This window comes from Notothenia rossii (assembly GCF_949606895.1).
Source record: "Notothenia rossii genome assembly, chromosome: 7".
NCBI lineage: Eukaryota > Metazoa > Chordata > Actinopteri > Perciformes > Nototheniidae > Notothenia > Notothenia rossii.
In genome coordinates this window covers 81,001,462-81,021,121 of record NC_136905.1, presented here as the reverse complement: position 1 = coordinate 81,021,121, position 19,660 = coordinate 81,001,462, and the positions used below count along the sequence as shown (strand labels likewise).

At 40.1% G+C, this 19,660-nt stretch overlaps 1 protein-coding gene across 1 annotated transcript in view; it reads right to left on the bottom strand.

The window, feature by feature from the left end:
• Positions 1-19,660, bottom strand: part of map4k5 (mitogen-activated protein kinase kinase kinase kinase 5) — a gene marked incomplete at its 3' end in the record, with an annotated part of 48,714 nt that overhangs the window by 20,452 nt on the left and 8,602 nt on the right. The window contains exons 3-7 of the mRNA XM_079692862.1: positions 14,916-14,973; positions 5,128-5,218; positions 1,694-1,758; positions 1,524-1,579; positions 1,395-1,442 (exon numbers count right to left, since the gene is read on the bottom strand). Of these exons, the coding sequence (XP_079548988.1) occupies positions 1,395-1,442; positions 1,524-1,579; positions 1,694-1,758; positions 5,128-5,218; positions 14,916-14,973 (318 nt within the window). The remainder of the gene's footprint in view (positions 1-1,394; positions 1,443-1,523; positions 1,580-1,693; positions 1,759-5,127; positions 5,219-14,915; positions 14,974-19,660) is intronic.

Below are 19,660 nucleotides of genomic sequence, written 5' to 3'. Positions count from 1 at the left end.
GATAACTGACTTCCACGTTTGCTTTGGTTTCTTTGAAGTCCTTTGGTTTTTGTTATATCGTAGATAAATACGCTTTTTGTTACACTTAAGTTGTCTGGTGGTCTCCCATCTTTGTTGCAGCCTAAGAGCCAAGCCGTAACATTATCTTAAAGCAGAGGTGGGGAACCTGCGGCCCCCGGGCCGTATACGGCCCGCGAGACCATTTGGTACGGCCCTCGAGGTAATTTATAAACACACGCAAAAAAGAAAAAAAATTAAAGAAATCTAGACCGCAAAAAAGTTAAACAAGCGAGTGTCTGTTTTTCCTGGCCAAGGTCAGGGTCCTTGAACACGACACGAGCATAACGTGTCATCACGTGGTATATGTCTCGTCTGACAGGAGTGTAGTTCTAACGGAGAGCACCAGAACGCGGCTCTTGGCCGGGACTTCACAAATGTCAGTACCCATAAGGAGTCGTACACATGCCGCAGTTTTTACGTGGCTGTGTCTTTAGTTGAAAGCCCAGTGGCGATCTGTTCATCTGTCATACTGATCATACAGTCAATAACTTTGTTGTTATTAGCATCTGGTTAGCTAGCTATGCTAACGAATATAAGAAGCTTCTACAACCAGTGAGGTAAAGGCACACCTTTATATGATCATTATAGTTATTATAAAAAAATAAGAGAATAAAGTAAACAGGTACAGAATACTATATGACAGTAAAAAAATTGTTATTAATAAACAAGAATACAGTTTGAAAGGGGAGTGATTTGTAAAATATCCATAAAGAAAAAGAAATCTGCTTCCAGTTCTGTTTCATCTGGGTGTTGAGAGATGTATCCATAGATCTCCTAATGTTGCTCTCAAAGTGCACCAGATTGATGCTTTTAACTTCAACATTTAAAAAATAATCTTCCAGGGGGAGCATCCTCCCAGACCACCCTAGAGGAGGTTAGGTCCCCCCCCCCCCCCCCCCTCCACACACACTTAAATCATGTCCACATGGATAGGAAACTAAATACATTTGCATCTTGTGTCCAAATCTTTCTGTTTTGGTGGTCATGCCACAACCGTGCACGTGGATGCATGCACGAGTCATGGTAAGATATCTGGATTGAGAGGTTGCTTTTTCTTTGCACAGCATGAAAGAAAGACCAAATGAATGGGCTGTGATTTGAGTATTTTTAAGCAGAGGTCAATCATTTGTACGGCCCACGGAGGATGTTGGAAACATTTAAATGGCCCTTGAGAGGAAAAAGGTTCCCCACCCCTGTCTTAGAGCATAGGAAAAACTGTTTTAAAATAGGCGTCGTTCCCCTTTAATCTGCATGTGTTGGCAGGATGCAAAGTGTCCGTAGCTGGCACAGAACAAGGGGATGAATTAAGGCTTGAAGACAAAACAATATAATACCTTGATGTCACGGTGCATTTTGCCCTTGGTGTGAAGATATCCCAAACCCTGTCGTGGGAAATGATAAAATCAATACTTAGTTAAATTCAAAAACATTGAAATATTCTTTTAAAACAATGTTTAAATTACCTGTATGGTTTCTCTGCAGACGTAGGCTATCTGAATCTCCGAGAGAGGTCCCGTCACTATAACAACACGGTTGCTTTTAATGTTTGCAGAGGAATCATTGAACAATGTTTGCACAGTGTTTAAAACCACTTTATGACTGCACTGCATCTTACGAGTAATATAGAACTCACCGTGATAAATGTCCTGCAGAGATCCTCCACCGCAGTACTCCATACATATCCACAGCTTCTCCCGACTGAGAAAGCAGAGGAAAATATTGAGTTAGGAAATGCTGCTAAAGACACTCAAAAACTGCTAAGGAGACAAACATTTAGACGAGTAGAAAGACATAACTAAGCAGCAAAAGCATTCAACAAATGTGTCTAGTTGAACAGGTTAAGCTCTACGAATCAGCACATGCAACATGTTAATAAAAAAGTAAGGCAGAGCAATATGATATATATATATTCAAAACTAAATTGAAATGTCGAACTAGGGCTGCTTGATTATGGCAAAAATCATGATCTCGATTATTTGGGTCAATAATTGCAATTGCGATTATTACATTTGATTATTCATTGACTTTGAAAACATCCATTTATTGGAGAAATAAAATAGATACTTAACATTATCATTTGGATTCATTTGGATTGCCTATGTTGATATTTTACCTTCTTTTTTTTAATATCTAACCCCGAGATCTTTTGCACGTCTGTCCGTCCTGAGAGAGGGACCCTTCTCTGTTGCTCGATCAGAGTTTTCTATCATTTCCCCCGTTAATAGTGGGGTTTCTTTGGGAGTTTTTCTTTCTTACTGCAAGGGTAAAGCCCCGAAAACAAATGAGTAATTTCTGATATTGGGCTATAGAAATTTAAGTTGTAGTAACAGGAATCCTGAAGTCAAATGTAAGACCTTTTTTAAGACCCTTTCCATACATTTTAAGACCTCATCGCCACTTTGAGTTCTAACCGGTTACCTTGGCGACACACTTTACCTCACATTGACTATATACAGTATTGATTGTCCTTCCTCCTTATCTTCCAACCATTTGGACGCAGACATGCATTTCCCCATAACGATGTTGTTTACAAGCTACAAAAAGTAACACCTTGGAAAATGCCCTTTAATACTTTTTAATAGCCTTAACTTTCGCTAAATTGATTGATTAACTTTTAATACTTTTTAAGACCCCGCAGACACCCTGTAGTAAACCCTAGAGGCGCTGTCTGCTAACATGGAGAGGACCCGACATGCAGAAACAGTCTCTGACTCAGCCCAACCTGAACGAGAAAAGCTTGTTTAGCTACAAAACTCAGACACTGAGAAGAAAACCATCTTCTGTAAAGTGCGACACACGCCTGGGTGTTTTGTTGATTCCTTATCGGTTAAAGGATGAATAAAGTAATGTATAAAGAAGTCGGGCAAAACCCCAGATAACACATCATTTTCTTATTTTGTCATATCAACCATTAGCTATTCTAAAGTATTTATTTATCTAATAACCAGAAAACGTGCTTTAACGAGATATGCATAGTTATGGTAGAACAGATGTCTAATTGGCAGCCGTATAAAAAGGTCATGTTCTTCTGCCGTTGAAAAAACAAACTAAGTTAGAGCTTCTGTAGTTGAAGTGAACGTCTGTAAACATGATCTGTCTCTGCCTGACAGAAAGCTAAAAATAAAACTAGTGTGAGTGTGATGAAGCTGTGATAGCAGAGGTGAGGATACAATCACAGCTGTGCTACTTCTCACAGCTTAGAGCGTGAGCGTGACATGGAAATGATTTCAGGCCAGGAAACTATTTCCCCCAATAAAAACGGTGGTTCTTCTAATATAATTAAATGTAGTCTTATATATAATGAAGGCATGTTGGTGGGCTGCTCATTAACAGTTTACAGTAAGCCATTGTGCTCCTGTGAGTGGAGACGGGTCCTGCTGTGATAAGACAAGCATCTCTGGACGTATAAAAACACATCAGAGGCTGCAGTTCCAGTTAAACCTGCTGGAAGTCGGGGCCGCGGTGGGCGGACCGGCACGACTTCCTGTCAGCCACAACACAGGCTGCATTAAAACAGAAGAGCTGCACAGAGGGGGGGGAAGCACATTTACTCAAGTACTGCACTCAAGTACAATTTTGAGGTACTTGTACTCGAGCCATTTCCATTTTGCTACTGTGTACTTCTACTCCACTGCATGTATTTAATACCTTTAGTTACTTCACAGATGTGGATGAATGATGTGAAATATAATCAAGTGTTAAATCAGACTTTAGTTCCACCTGGAGTAAATCCACCAGCTACCCTGCAGTATACAAAGTCATTCAAACTAGCTGCACCTTTACCAGCTTTGAGAACACTTTCATGATCAATCATTATAAAACATATCATATATATTATTCTGAAATGGACCAATCTGCACAATGACTACTTCTGGTACATTATTTATATTTTGATGAGAATACTTTTCTACTTTTACTTGAGGAACATTGAATGCAGGACTTTGACTGTAACAGAGTATTCCTACACTCTGGTACTTCTACTTTGACTCAAGTACAAGATCTAAGTACTTCTACTTTGACTCAAGTACAAGATCTGAGTACTTCTACTTTGACTCAAGTACAAGATCTGAGTACTTCTACTTTGACTCAAGTATAAGATCTGAGTACTCCTACTTTGACTCAAGTAGAAGATCTGAGTACTTCTACTTTGACTCAAGTACAAGACCTGAGTACTTCTACTTTGATTCAAGGACAAGATCTGAGTACTTCTTCTTTGACTCAAGTACAAGATCTGAGTACTTCTACTTTTACTCAAGTAAAATATCTGAGTACTTCTACTTTGACTCAAGTACAAGATCTGAGTACTTCTACTTTTACTCAAGTACAAGATCTGAGTACTTCTTCTTTGACTCAAGTACAAGATCTGAGTACTTCTACTTTTACTCAAGTACAAGATCTGAGTACTTCTTCTTTGACTCAAGTATAAGATCAGAGTACTTCTACTTTGACTCAAGTGTAAGATCAGAGTACTTCTACTTTGACTCAAGTACCAGACCTGAGTACTTCTACTTTGACTCAAGTATAAGATCAGAGTACTTCTACTTTGACTCAAGTATAAGATCTGAGTACTTCTACTTTAACTCAAGTACAAGATCTGAGTACTTCTACTTTGACTCAAGTACAAGATCTGAGTACTTCTACTTTGACTCAAGTATAAGATCTGAGTACTTCTACTTTGACTCAAGTATAAGATGAGTACTTCTACTTTGACTCAAGTATAAGATCTGAGTACTTCTACTTTGACTCAAGTATAAGATGAGTACTTCTACTTTGACTCAAGTATAAGATCTGAGTACTTCTACTTTGACTCAAGTATAAGATGAGTACTTCTACTTTGACTCAAGTAGAAGATCTGAGTACTTCTGGCTCTGAAGGCCAGTTTGAGCTCTGAGTCACACTTTCACACTCAGGTGTGACTCAGTAATTAAACATCATGTGAGTTTCAGGCAGCGGCTCGTTCAAATCCTTTTCACAGAAGCGTCTGAACCTCACACGGTCGCTGGCTGTGAGAGAGGAGAAAACACAGAGTAACATGACAAAGCAGAAGTATTTCCAGATGGCTCTTACCAGAGGTAGCTGCCGAAGTAGGCCACAATATTGTGGTGCATGCATTCCTTCACCATGAAGATTTCCTGCTGAATGATGGAAAAGTCGTCCCCTGGAAACAGGAGAAATCACAGAGGCACACGGACAAAGAGTGAGACTTAACTCAGGGAACAATTTCACATTTTCCATTTAGAAATAAACACCACATAAAAACGGTTGGAAAGCCTTAAAGTTACGACTACTTGATTTATGTTTCACAAATAAAATCTACAGGAATGACCACACAATTATTCTCTGATGATAAAAAGGTTTTGCACTCTTTGAGAAAGATCTTTCCGTTTAGTTTGCCAAAGTGAAACCCGGAGAACGGGTTCTTCCCTCTGACCATATGCTTTAATCTCTGTGTAAATACAGCGGATTATTGAACAGCCAATGACAATAGAGAGAACACCTTGTACTTTTAAGGTTTATGTGGTATCGGCTGATATCCAAAACAGCACTAACACATCCGACCAGTAGGAAGGAGGAAGAGTGAAATATGTAAAGCCAGCTGCTGCCAGAGAGCTGGACCTCAGGTTAAGAATAAGACCGACCAGCTTCAGTGCTTTATCAACTGACTGTCATTGAAGGACTCACGACAGAATAAACTCATTTACTGGACACATCTTCTGCCAAAACATTCCACATACTTTTAGTGAGATTACTGTCAACAAACAATTTCTTTAAAAAAAAATAAAAAAAGGTCAAACAACAACAAAGACCTTCAGCTTAGGTAAAGGGAGAATTAAGACTTTTTACAGTTTCTTAAAATACAAATCAGAATTACATTTAAAACTATTTTTACAGTAGTCGAAATTGAGGAACAAAACAACACCAATGTTGCCCAAATGTTTAATGCAACATAACGCATTTACCAAGGTCGTTGCTATCTGGCAGACCGTTTATCTTAAAACAAACAAATGATAAAAAGTTGTTTCATTCCACTATCCTTATCTTCTAACGACTGTTCATTTATTTTTTGTTTATTTGTAGGACAATTCTTTTGTAATTTTAAAGTTGAAATGTGAGAAAGTAAATCCTAACGCCCAAGCACCTTTTTCCAGACTCAAGAAATTAGATTTGGGGCTTATGAATACCAATGAAACATATTTTTTAGATATAATAAATTCGATGCTTATTAAGGCTTTTTAAGGATATTAAGGAACCCTTTTAAAGTCATCTTGAAGGATATTACTTGATTAAAGAAGTTCTTATTCTACATAGAGTCAAGGTACCCACAGCAACGACGCCCTGCCGAACTGCATTGTGGTTCCTTCGCGTCGCTTCGTCTCCGGTGCTCGCTTCGAAAGTTGAGAAAAGTTCTACGTTTCAAGTGTCGACGGAAGCGCCAGCCAATCAAATCATATGCCAGTACAAGCGCTAGCCAATCAAACTGCGTGCTTGTGTGTCCGGGGCGGGAGATTCATGTGATTGGTTGTTGGTCGCACGCCAGACACGCCCACCGGCAAGCTTCAACGCACGCTGCCGTGTGGACGTACCGTCATGCGAAGCACCAACTTTAATCTTGTGTTTACTAGAGATGTGCTCATCAGTCAGAAATAAGTCAGCATGAAAAAAGCAAGAGGAAGTCTCGACTAGAAAAAAGTCAAATGAGACCAAAATGCTAGATTTGTTGACATATCGTCAAAGATGTAAACAAAGGTATTTTTAATGGATTCATTCTGTTGTAAGTTAGATTTGGCAGCTAACACCAGCTGGTTGTTGACCTGCTCTTTACTCTGATTCAGAGCTCCAGACGTCTGAACTCTGGGAGAAAACCACCAGGGATACATCCTGGACCACAGAGGAGTCTGAGCACACAAACAACATTTCATTTTTATAAAAAAAGAAAAGAGCAGTGGTGTTTTCAGCGGGAAAGGTCAAGCTCTCTCTCTGAGCGTCTGGACTAAAGTGTGTTTGCAATGCCAACATGTGTGAAATCATCCAGCTGATAAACAACAAACCAGAGAATTAACATTTCAACATGAGCTGTGAAATTACCCTCAGTTACTAATTGGGGTATTTAGTGACGTTATGCAACTATTGGAAGTCTTACCTACTAAAACACAACTATGTACCTGCATCAGTGTTTCCGCCAGACCAGGGCTGAGAGGGCGTCCACCCCGAGAGCGATAAAACCTCTCGATCTTCTCTCGAATTACTAATATTTTTGGACGTTCAGGGCGTCCCGAGCTGAGTAAGGGCGTCAAATGACGGCAAGAACTTTTTAAGATGAACGTCTTTAGAAGGTCCCAAGGGCTTCAGATTTAGTACAACAGATGTCAGACAATACTGAAAGCTGAAGACTAACTCATGGAAGAATTTGGTATTTCCATGAGATTGACAAGAACAAAGAATCAGTTATAAGCAACGTTAATCTTTAAGAAAGGGAGGAGACATGTCACACATTATTTTTAGCTTTTAAACAGCTGTGATGATGATTGTACAACAGGAGTCCCCAGTGGGAGATGACGAGCATGCAATGTACTGTCAAATAGGATTGTACTCTGTTACTAGGGCTGCTCAATTAGTCATATTTTAAAATCACGATTATGGCTTGCAACGATTACGAAAACAACGTAATCTAAATAAAACGATTATTTTTTTATTATTAGTTTTTTTTGTTTTTGTTTTTCAGTTGAATGATACTTAAAGTTCAGGGTAATCAACTGTTAAAAACATACTGTTCACATTTTTTTTTCTCCAATAAATGGATGTTTTCAAAGTCAATGAATAATCACATTTAATAATCGCAATTACAATTATTGACCCAAATAATCGAGATTATGATTTTTGCCATAATCGAGCAGCCCTATCTGCTACATGACATTATATCACTTGAATCAACTTTTACTTAAATCATAGTAATGCAATGTCTCAAATGTTCAGAACCCTGTTACAGACCATCCTACAAGCTAATCATATGCATTCCCTATTTAAACACGTTTTACAGATGCATGTAAAGTCTGTTACTCTTTCAAAAAATTATAATCAACGATATTAATCCTTCAGTTTGACACCTTCCTTTCTATTTGTAAAATCTAAAATGTATTTCCCTACTTGTGCATTGCTTCTCTGTTGCATAAGAAAGATGTACAGTAATGGCGTCTCACTGATGAGGCTTTAATGATGACGGACATGGAGATAATGTTCCAGTTGTCTTTGTTTGCCACAAAGATGACACTTGAATTAAGTCACAAAGACATATATCACTTTACTTTAATTAGTGTTTTTAATTTAAGACTAAGCACTGTTCATCACAAAAGTTTCCCACATGTGTTGACAGAGAGCAAGGGTGCGAGGAGCCACAGAAATGTGAGCAGGGGTATTTTCAGAGGCATTACTGAGTTTGGTTTAAACATTTAAAAAAAAACATCACATCTCTTGTTGGTGAGAGGAGGCCTGAGAGTGAAGCCACTTCCTGTGCACGCTTCCTTCTGCTCTGTGAATACACATCTTCACACAACTTCACACAACTTCACACATCAACGCTTCTATTTAACAAGTTGGACTTATTCAATCTCATGCTGGTGTGATATGACGCATATTGAATCAGTTTAACTATAAGATTAAATCTACATCAATACCTTGGTAGAGATAAATGCTCCAATTTGTTCTTTACCAATCAATTTCTTACCGGTGGCACAATTGCTGGTGAAATGCATACCTTATTTGAGTGTTTCCCTAATGCAGGGGTGTCACACTCAAATACACAGTGGGCCAAATTTCAAAATGGGTACTAGTCGAGGGCCGGACTGAAAATACCTCCCCAAAACGCCTCGTTGGAGATACGTCACTGTCCATTGATTCTTCCGGGTACGCATGATGTCAACCGTACCCGGAACGAAATGGACCAATCCGTGGAGCCGTTACGTTAAGCCCCCACTGATTAGTCCAAATTGACCAATCCACGGACTTCCTCACACACACACTCAGTGCAGGCAGCTCTGCTGATCTCTCCTCCCTGGCTGCAGGCTCATAACAGACAGTTGGGATGGCGGCGAAATTCTCTCTGCAGACCCATTCTCTCTGCAGACCCATTCTCTCTGCAGACCCATTCTCTCTGCAGACCCATTCTCTCTGCAGACCCATTCTCACAGCATCAACCTTTTTCTTACTCAATATCAAGCCACACTTATTGTTTTTACTTCGGCTGTGACTTTGTGTTTGCTCAGGGTGAGTTTGGCTGTGTTTTGCTGTGTATCGCTAAACAAGGAAATCACACCTCCACGGAGCTTAGTGTGATTCACAACGTCCCGACCAATCAGAGCACACTGTGCTGACAGTTAAACGTAGTTTACAGAGATGCTGTATGAGAAACCAATGTGAGTTTGGAAAATTGCAAAATCTATTCTAGTAGACCTCATCAATGGAATTATGATCAGTGGAAATGGCCATGACACGGGACCTTTAAAGAAAATATGGTATTTACTTAATTTCTGTGCTCTTGTTTCAATTGAGCTCAGCCTTACTGCATACGCTGTCTTTAAAATATCACTTCACAAGTTGCTAAGCTAATTTAAAGTGTGTTAACTAGGGCTGCTCGATTATGGCAAATCATAATCCCGATTATTTGGGTCAATAATTGATATCACGATTATTAAAAACGATCATCCATTTACTTTGAAAACATCCATTTATTGAAAGAAAAATGTGAACAGTATGTTTTTAACAGTTGATTACCCTGAACTTTAAGTATAATTAAAATAAATAAATAAAATGTTTTGTTTTATTTCGATTATGTTTTTTTCATAATCGTTGCAAGCCAAATCGTAATTGCGATTCAAATACTATTAATTGAGCAGCCCTATTGTTAACCGTCACAGGCTTACGCTAATAGTGGTGACTCGCCACATGTTGATAGTCAAATGGTGTAATTACATAATTAAACAGAAACTAGTTCAGCAGTTTAAAACGTTGTGAAAGAAGTATAAGTTACAGCCTACACCATCTAAAAAGACCTTGCATACCAGTGGGTAGGTTTACCATCACAGTCATATACAATATTTAAAAATAAATGCTACAGGGGCGTATTCCATAAAACTTAGCGACAAAAAATGCTATAACAAATCTAATTCTCTACCATCACTACAGAGGTGTTTCTGTCCATTAGAAAAACATCATTAGAAAGAAGCTTTTCAGTGCATTGAACACTAGGGGCGTACTTCATATAATATACGAAAATTAGCGACAAATAAATAATCTATGTGGAATCAAGGCTTGATCCATTTTGTATTGAGAGGGGTCTAAGTTCGTAAAGAGACAAGTTGCTCCTTAACAAACCTGCGTAATTTGAGTTACCTATGCCTTCAGGTGGCTTGGAGCCTGGTGGATTTGGGTCTGTTGTTATCATACAAGTAAGTAAGGCTCCGAGGTAGAGAGCACATGTGCATTGTGACCACTTTATGGAAAACTACAGATAATATGTAGATGTATTTTTCCCATGTCTCTTCTAGATTACTGCAGCCCTACTGCATGCTGGGACGTTGTTCCACACCCAAACGGGTTGCAGCTACATCTCTACTAAAAAAAAACTGCCACGGGGCTGGTCCTTACTCTCAACGACAAAATGACTTTTCATAGGAATGAAAAGAGGACTAACGATAGTGTTTATAATAACTGACTTCTAGGAGTGTGTAAAGCGAGGAGGAAAGTAAAGATACATTTTCTCCTTCTCAGAAAGTGACCAGCGCTAATTGATCTTAAATAGTTGTTTGCCATGCAGATAATCAGATTAAGCTGCAGCCAGAGGCCTTCTACACTCCCTCCTCTACACTCCCTCCTCCTCTCTCTTCTTCACACGGTCGTCACTCCTCCTCCCGTCTAACCTGTTTCATTCTGCCTCCGCCCAAAACTGTTTACCTGAGGCCCAGAGGAGTGACTCGGGCTCAACGTGGAGGTAAAGAAAGGAGAGTCCTGCTAAAACAGGATGACCCGGGCTAAGGTCATTCTAAAAAAATCTAAGTAAACAGGAATATAATACATATGAACGTTTTTAAAGTTGTTTATGGGAAACCAGGCCAAGGAGTGGACTATGCAACTGGGATAAAAATACAGGTCCAGAGGAACTTTTTTAATATAATACAATTACATGACATGTCACTTGTTAGACGCTTTTATCCAAAGCTACTTCCATACTCAATACTGTGGGCAATCCCCACAGGAGCAATTTGGGGTGAAGAGTCTCAGGGACACAACGACATGCTGACTGCAGTGGGGTTTGAACCTGTGACCCCCTGATCCCAACACCAACGCACAACCCACTGCACCACACGCCTCCCTATATAAACTGGTATACTTCTTTAAACCATTTTAACTTCACTTAATTCTTTTTATTTGTGAGTTAATTAATTAATAAATGTTCGTTCTTTTATCATTTCAAACGGCAGGTTTTCACAAATTACACTTACCGGTACTTACAGCTAATTCAGAACGCTGCCGCTCGAGTCCTCAGTAACACTAAGAAAGTAGATCAAATCACTCCAGTTCTGAGGTCTGTACACTCGCGTCATGTTTGTCAAAGAACTGGTTTCAAAATACTGCAGCTGGTTTATAAAGCATGGAATGGTTTGGGTCAAAATCAGTGTTTCTTTTTCCTTTTCGTCGTTTCAAGCGATAAAAACTCTCGATCTTCTCTCGAATTAATTATTTTTTTGGACGCCGTCGGCTCGAGTTCAGGGAGTTCCAATAATGGCGTCAAACGACGGCAAACCGCCCCCCTTGCGGAAACGCTGGTTAAAATACATTTCTGATCTCCTGCTAAATGATGAACCATCCAGAACTCTCAGGTCTTCTGGTCAGAACTAAACATGGAGAAGTTCAGCTATTATGCTGCCGGTCCGCTGCAACTCTCACTACTTTTAAATCCAGGCTGAAGACTTTGATTTTTGCCGCTGCTTTTAATTGAACTATTCACATTTTGCACTGCACTCTGCAACTTGTATTCATGTATTTTTAAAGACATCACCTTCGTTTTTTTAATCAAGACAATAATCAGCAGATTCTTTGAAGCCCCTGAGTGCATTTATTTTCTGGGTGGAATTGATATATGCTTTTTCTATTCTATCGAATCAAAAGTCATGTGCAGGAATGTTTACTTCCTGTTTCTCTTTCTGACTTCTCCTCAGTTAGAGCTAAACCAGCTGATCCACACACCCACACACCAGAGTTCCCGTTAGAATATTTTTTCGCCGGTCAACATGTCCGTTAAAGTTGAAATCTTCCGGACAAAATGAGAAAAGTGCCAGTCAAAGGTCTTCTTTGTTATTTATTGTGCTTTAAAACAAATTGATATGATTCGATATTAAACAAACTAATTATAGGCTAGTAGATTAACTATTCAAAAGTGTTCAGTAATTTACAATAACACGGGAATAATAAACGGAGCGCTCTCTCCTTCTCCTGACAGCCCGTCAGTATCATGCAGCTCGCGGATCAGTAATGAGTGACCCGACAGTAAAACTAAAACATATCTATAACTAGTTACGGTAGTTTGAGAGGTAATTAAAATAGCTCCGTGTGATATTCTAACCTGAAGTGTGTGTTTGTTGCTCTGCTCACCGCTGCATGTGATTATTCAGAGCTGCGTGTCGACACGTCAGCAGCAGCTGATCTCTCTCTCCCGTCAGATTAGACTTCACTCGCGTTTATTTCCATATCGATCAGATCCAGCTAGTTCTAGCTAATGATAGGACTACCTGCTTATTAAAAGACACCGTGACCTAAACAATAAGCGTTGCTAGGCAACCGGGTGAGGCCGCAAAGTATAGGGCAGCATTATGCATTTGTTTACATGCCCACCGGAGCCCCGAGGCATTACCAACAGATCAACGCACAATCAACTCATACAGGACATCTCTTTCTCCACATTAAGTGTTAGACATTAGAATGGACTATTCTTGTCTGTCACAACAGTTGATGTGGTATTGCGATAAACGGAAATTATTTTTCACACACACACACACACACACACACACACACACACACACACACACACACACACACACACACACACACACACACACACACACACACACACACACACACACACACACACACACACACACACACACACACACACACACACACACACACACACACACACACACACACACACACACACACACACACACACACACACACACACACACACACACACACACACACACACACACACACTACCTGAGGTGTAAACGAACACCTCCTCCAACACAAACAGAGAGGCAGAGTGAAAGAGAACAGGGACTCTTCCTGGTGATCATCCGAGCTCAGTCTGGTCTCTGGTGGTACAAAGCTCATCGTAATCCCACTAATCTGTTTCCACTCTGTCAGTAGGTCATCCCCACACAGGCACCACAGCCTCCTTCCTTCTCCACACAAAACATCTCAAATCACCCCAATCTGCATATATAATTTGATTACTTTTATCATCCTTTTCAGTTAAAGTTGTATAAATTAATAAAAATGGGAATATACGAAGCGGAATGTGAATACCTTTATGTATAATGGGAAATATTTGTGATGTCGGGTCTTTATTAGGAGGTCCCATTATTATTATTATTATTATTATTATGCGCTGCTTTCCCCCTTCTACTCCAGTAGGACTCAGATGAGGGTGTTGCACTTCTCTTTGTACATGTGATGTTTTGGTGTTGTTGTTTAGTTTCTTTCTGTCAACTGGGAACTAAGTATTTTTCTTTTGTATGTTTTTGTGATTCTCTCATTTTCCTACGATGCTGTTATGATTGGCTGCGAATAAGAACATTCTAACCCCCTTTTCAGGTATGGTGTGTTTATAGACACAACGTTCTCAGTGAGGTACTCAGATGAGTACCTGGAGTCAGTGGTTGGTACTCCAACTTCTGGCTCCACTCAAAGCTTTGTGATGAAGCCCTCTGTATCGCGAACGTATCACGGGGGCTAGTGGAGTACTTCAGGAAAGTCGACGTGGGAGGGGGGGTGCTAGTGCTGGAGTACTTTGTGACCACAGAGCGTGAACGTTGTGATCAGCTGTTTTTGCGCAATTCTCCAGTGTGTGTGCAGGGCACAGAAGGGGGGGGGGGGGGGGCACAATTCCGTTGTACAGACCGACGTTAACAGCAGCCCTGTCTGACCGACTGTCGCCTTCACATGTACGTCGGTACGCAAAGGCGCTTTGTGACACAAGTGAAGGTACGCATTTCAGATTTTTGCCACGCATGCGCACCAGTTATGTGCACCCCTGTTTATAGAGACATGTTTTGCAAATAATTGTTATACATTAAGTTGTGCATACCATGAACGGAACAAATTAAAATGAAATGTATTTTTCTCCAGAGCCTTCTTTGTAAGATAGTCACCATGTGGTTCATTGTTATGTTGACTTTTGATTGTGCTTTCATGTTACTGTTGGTTTGTAAGCAGCTGTGATTATTTGTGATAACGGTGAGCTGTGAGCTTATTTGTTTTTAATTTTATTAACGTGTGCTTGCGACTTAATTTAATATGCAAGTTTACTCTTTACTTTTTGCCTTTTTATGTGCACTGTACCTTTGCTGTAACACTGTAAATATCAAAGGATTCCTGGACGGTTAAAATGTATACTAAGACTTTGTTCAAACAATGTATACAGAACTCTTGGGGATTTTGAACTAAGATCATTAATTCACTTATAAAAAGAAAATATAACATATACACAACAGTGGGTCTGTGAGCAAAAAACTATTCCAGGTCCTGTTAAACAGAATTTGTATTATTATTTAAAAAACTGAGATAAAGAGAAAGACTCTTACCTGGTTCCAACTTTATGATCTTCACAGCAGCAAGCTCGCTGGTTTGAATGTTTCGCGCCTGAAATAAACAACAACAACATATTGGTCAGGAATACTGTCAATATTACTGCTTTAATCTGAACTCGTGGCCCAACTGTTAAAGACAAAACAAGTAGTTTGATTGGTCAATAAACAGCTTTTTAATAGTTGATTTTTGACATTTTTCTGTTAAAAAAACGCAAACATTTCTGAGTTCCAGCCAGGGACTCAAATGTGAGGGTTTCGTCACTTTTTGGTTGTTTTATTTGATAATATTGAATATGTTTTGCTTTTGGACTGCTGGCTCACCTAATGTAGGGTTAGAGTAATTACAATGGACAACTTTTAATATTTTCTTACATATTTTAGATGAGTGAAGAATAAATTAAATTCAATATACTGAAAAAATGTTGTCTGTTGTAGCCTTGAGCTCTATAGCATGATACTGTATTCTGACGATTCATCCCTTACAGTTTGGCCTACATAAGCTTTAAACCAATAAATGCAATTTGGATAATCCTTTCGACTCAGAGAGAAGTGGAGTGGAAATATTGAACTGTGGTATATGACCACAACATCTCTATCAGTCAAATTCAACATCAGTACATACTTTCCTATTTTTTGTGATTGGCATTGCATTGAATTAAAAAAGACAGCGGAATTTTGAACCCATGAAACAAGGAGTAAAGCACAATACATTAAGTACACATTTATGAACGGTTATTACACTTGAATAGAGGCTGTATTGTGTTGCGATCTCCAGAAGTAAAAAGCTAATGTTGGGCTATAAAGGAACTACAGCACGGTCACATGACTTCACGTCACCACCGCTAAGCTAAAGGTGGCGAATGTTGGGCTATAAAGGAACTACAGCACGGTCACATGACTTCACGTCACCACCGCTAAGCTAAAGGTGGCTAACGTTGGGCTATAAAGGAACTACAGCACGGTCACATGACTTCACGTCACCCCCGCTAAGCTAAAGGCGGCTAACGTTGGGCTATAAAGGAATTACAGCACGGTCACATGACTTCACGTCACCACCGCTAAGCTAAAGGCGGCTAATGTTGGGCTATAAAGGAACTACAGCACGGTCACATGACTTCACGTCACCACCGCTAAGCTAAAGGCGGCTAACGTTGGGCTATAAAGGAACTACAACACGGTCACATGACTTCTCGTCACCACCGCTAAGCTAAAGGCGGCTAACGTTGGGCTATAAAGGAACTACAGCACGGTCGGTCACATGACTTCACGTCACCACCGCTAAGCTAAAGGCGGCTAACGTTGGGCTATAAAGGAACTACTGCACGGTCGGTCACATGACTTCTCGTCACCACCGCTAGGCTAAAGGCGGCTAACGTTGTGCTATAAAAGGAACCACAGCACGGTCACATGACTTCTCGTCACCACCGCTAGGCTAAAGGCGGCTAACGTTGTGCTATAAAAGGAACCACAGCACGGTCACATGACTTCACGTCAACACCGCTAAGCTAAAGGCGGCTAACGTTGGGCTATAAAGGAACTACAGCACGGTCACATGACTTCACGTCACCACGCTAAGCTAAAGGCGGCTAATGTTGGACTATAGAGGAACTACAGCACGGTCACATGACTTCACGTCAACACCGCTAAGCTAAAGGCGGCTAATGTTGGGCTATAAAGGAACTACAGCACGGTCACATGACTTCACGTCACCACCGCTAAGCTAAAGGCGGCTAACGTTGGGCTATAAAGGAACTACAGCACGGTCACATGACTTCATGTCACCACCGCTAAGCTAAAGGCGGCAAACGTTGGGCTATAAAGGAACTACAGCACGGTCGGTCACATGACTTCATGTCACCACCGCTAAGTTAAAGGTGGCTAATGTTGGGCTGATGACGTTTATTCGTCTCATTTAGACATTTGTTAGAAACCACAGTTTTTCAAATCACCACTGGGGTACTTACTGTTGTATTTTATGTTGTAACACTTTAAAATGTTATGTTGTAACACTTTAAAATCTCTTCTCTTGTGTTAACCACAGACCTTCTTTCAGGCTAACAACCAAAAACACATTGACTTCAACACAAGGGAACAGGAAGTGCTAAAATAGTAAGCGTTTCTTGGTTTAGGACTCATTCCTGCAGCTCTCTTGCTGTTTGACGTGGGTTAACGTACCCCATCAGGGTCGCTTTAAGCTTAAACCTCATTATAATCCTAAATAAGATCAAACCGTAAATCAGCTTAAACAGGCATCATCCCCAGACCTCATGCTGGACGACATCAATCTTTAATATCCCTGTTTGTATATGATGAAGGTCAATCAGTCAATCTGAAGAGTGGAATCATTTTGTTTCTGTATATTTGAACGGAAACACCTTCAAAGTTTAATATTCTATCGCACCAACGTCTACATCTCAAAGGCTTTGAACATATACATCCATACTTTGTGAACTTTCCATCTTCAAGTAGGCTGCACTGACATAAATCCAGGTCAAGACGGGATGCTCCCTAATCCGGGGGAGTGATGGGACGAACAGCTAAATCAACCGAAACCATAGAACCCTTTCAACACAGGGTGCCGATTCACACATAGGATGCATTTCACTTCTCTTATTTTTTATTTCCTCGGGCTCAGTATCACTGGAAGCTGATTTGTCTGCGCCATCTTGAGTAGCGTCCCAGTGGCCTTATTTTTGCCAGAGGATCGAGGAGTGATAACGGAGGAGCGATAATCAAGGAACTAACAGACCATCCTCCGGTGAAATCCTCAGACACTCGCCCCGCCCCCTTACTGTGTATCGCTCACTGATTGTACGATGCAGTAGGGCTGCTCGATTATGGCAAAACTCATAATCTCGTTTATTTGGGTCAATAATTGTAATTGCGATTATTAAATGCGATTATTCATTGACTTTGAAAACATCTATTTATTGGAGAAAAAAAATGTGAACAGTATGTTTTTAACAGTTGATTACCCTGAACTTTAAGTATCATTCAACTCAAAAACCACAACAGCAAAAAATTATTTAAAAAAAATAAATAATAATAATAATAATAATAATAAAAGAATAATCGTTTTATTTCGATTACGTTGTTTTCGTAATCGTTGCAAGCCATAATCGTAATCGCGATTAATCGAGCAGCCCTAAGATGCAGCGCATGCACTGATCTGGCTACTGTCAGACGATCAGCTGGGCGGCGTCATCACAAACGGACGTCGCTTCACGTGACGCTCCGGAGGAAACGACGTCCCATTGCTCTTAAAACTAATTTCCCTGGTGGGAGGGACTAGTCGCAGGGAAACGATGCAAGGAATCCATTTAATCGAGCTGCAGCTGACTAACAGTGCATACACACAAACACAAATATCAGAAAAAACCTTTTACGGGATTATGGCATATTTGTGTAGCTTTAAACCGTTTGAAAGTCATTCTTCTGCTTAAAACCTGTTTAAGTGATGAACACATTCTTGCTTACAACCTGTGGCTATCTTTCTATTTCCTGAAAGAGACACACACAGAAAGGGGAAGTTTCTGCAGCTACCGCTCAAATATGTGAGACAAAACTTCAAGGCTTGAGACAACCTGTGATTGGAAGAAGCATTCTGGCATTGAACAGAGCTCTAAAAAGAGACAAAATCTTACACAAAATCACATTGTCAGAGTAAAAAGGTGAGCCTGATGTCTATATAACTGCAGAAACAGACACCCTTTAACACTTCCATGTTATTATTGCAAACTAGGAAGGCATAATGAAGGTGGAAGATGCATTGGTTCCCTTTTTTGTCATTTAACTTTGACACGATCATTTAAGCGTCTTTGGGTCTAGAAAAGCGCTATATAAATCCCATTTATTATTATTATTATTATCAGTACACTCACCTACATTACTCACTCTTACTTCTTTTGTTGAGAATAATAAGAATCTGGTACATGATGATTAGTAAACTATTGAAAAGTACCAATTTAAAAAAGGTCACCTATTATGCAAAATCCACTTCTTCATGTCTCTTTTACATCAACATGTGTCCCCTCTTCTTCATGTCTCTTCTACATCAACATGTGTCCCCTCTTCTTCATGTCTCTTCTCCATCAACATGTGTCGTCTCTTCTCCATGTCTCTTCTCCATCAACATGTGTCCCCTCTTCTCCATGTCTCTTCTCCATCAACATGTGTCCCCTCTTCTCCATGTCTCTTCTCCATCAACATGTGTCGTCTCTTCTCCATGTCTCTTCTCCATCAACATGTGTCCCCTCTTCTCCATGTCTCTTCTCCATCAACATGTGTCCCCTCTTCTCCATGTCTCTTCTAAATCAACATGTGTCGCCTCTTCTCCATGTCTCTTCTACATCAACATGTGTCCTCTCTTCTTCATGTCTCTTCTACATCAACATGTGTCCCCTCTTCTCCATGTCTCTTCTACATCAACATGTGTCCCCTCTTCTTCATGTCTCTTCTACATCAACATGTGTCCCCTCTTCTCCATGTCTCTTCTACATCAACATGTGTCCCCTCTTCTCCATGTCTCTTCTACATCAACATGTGTCCCCTCTTCTTCATGTCTCTTCTATATCAACATGTGTCCCCTCTTCTTCATGTCTCTTCTACATCAACATGTGTCCCCTCTTCTTCATGTCTCTTCTACATCAACATGTGTCCCCTCTGTGGAAAGAGACTCTGAAAGTTTCAGGAACAAAGATTCTCTCTCTTTTTGATCCATTTCTATAAAAACCTGTCTG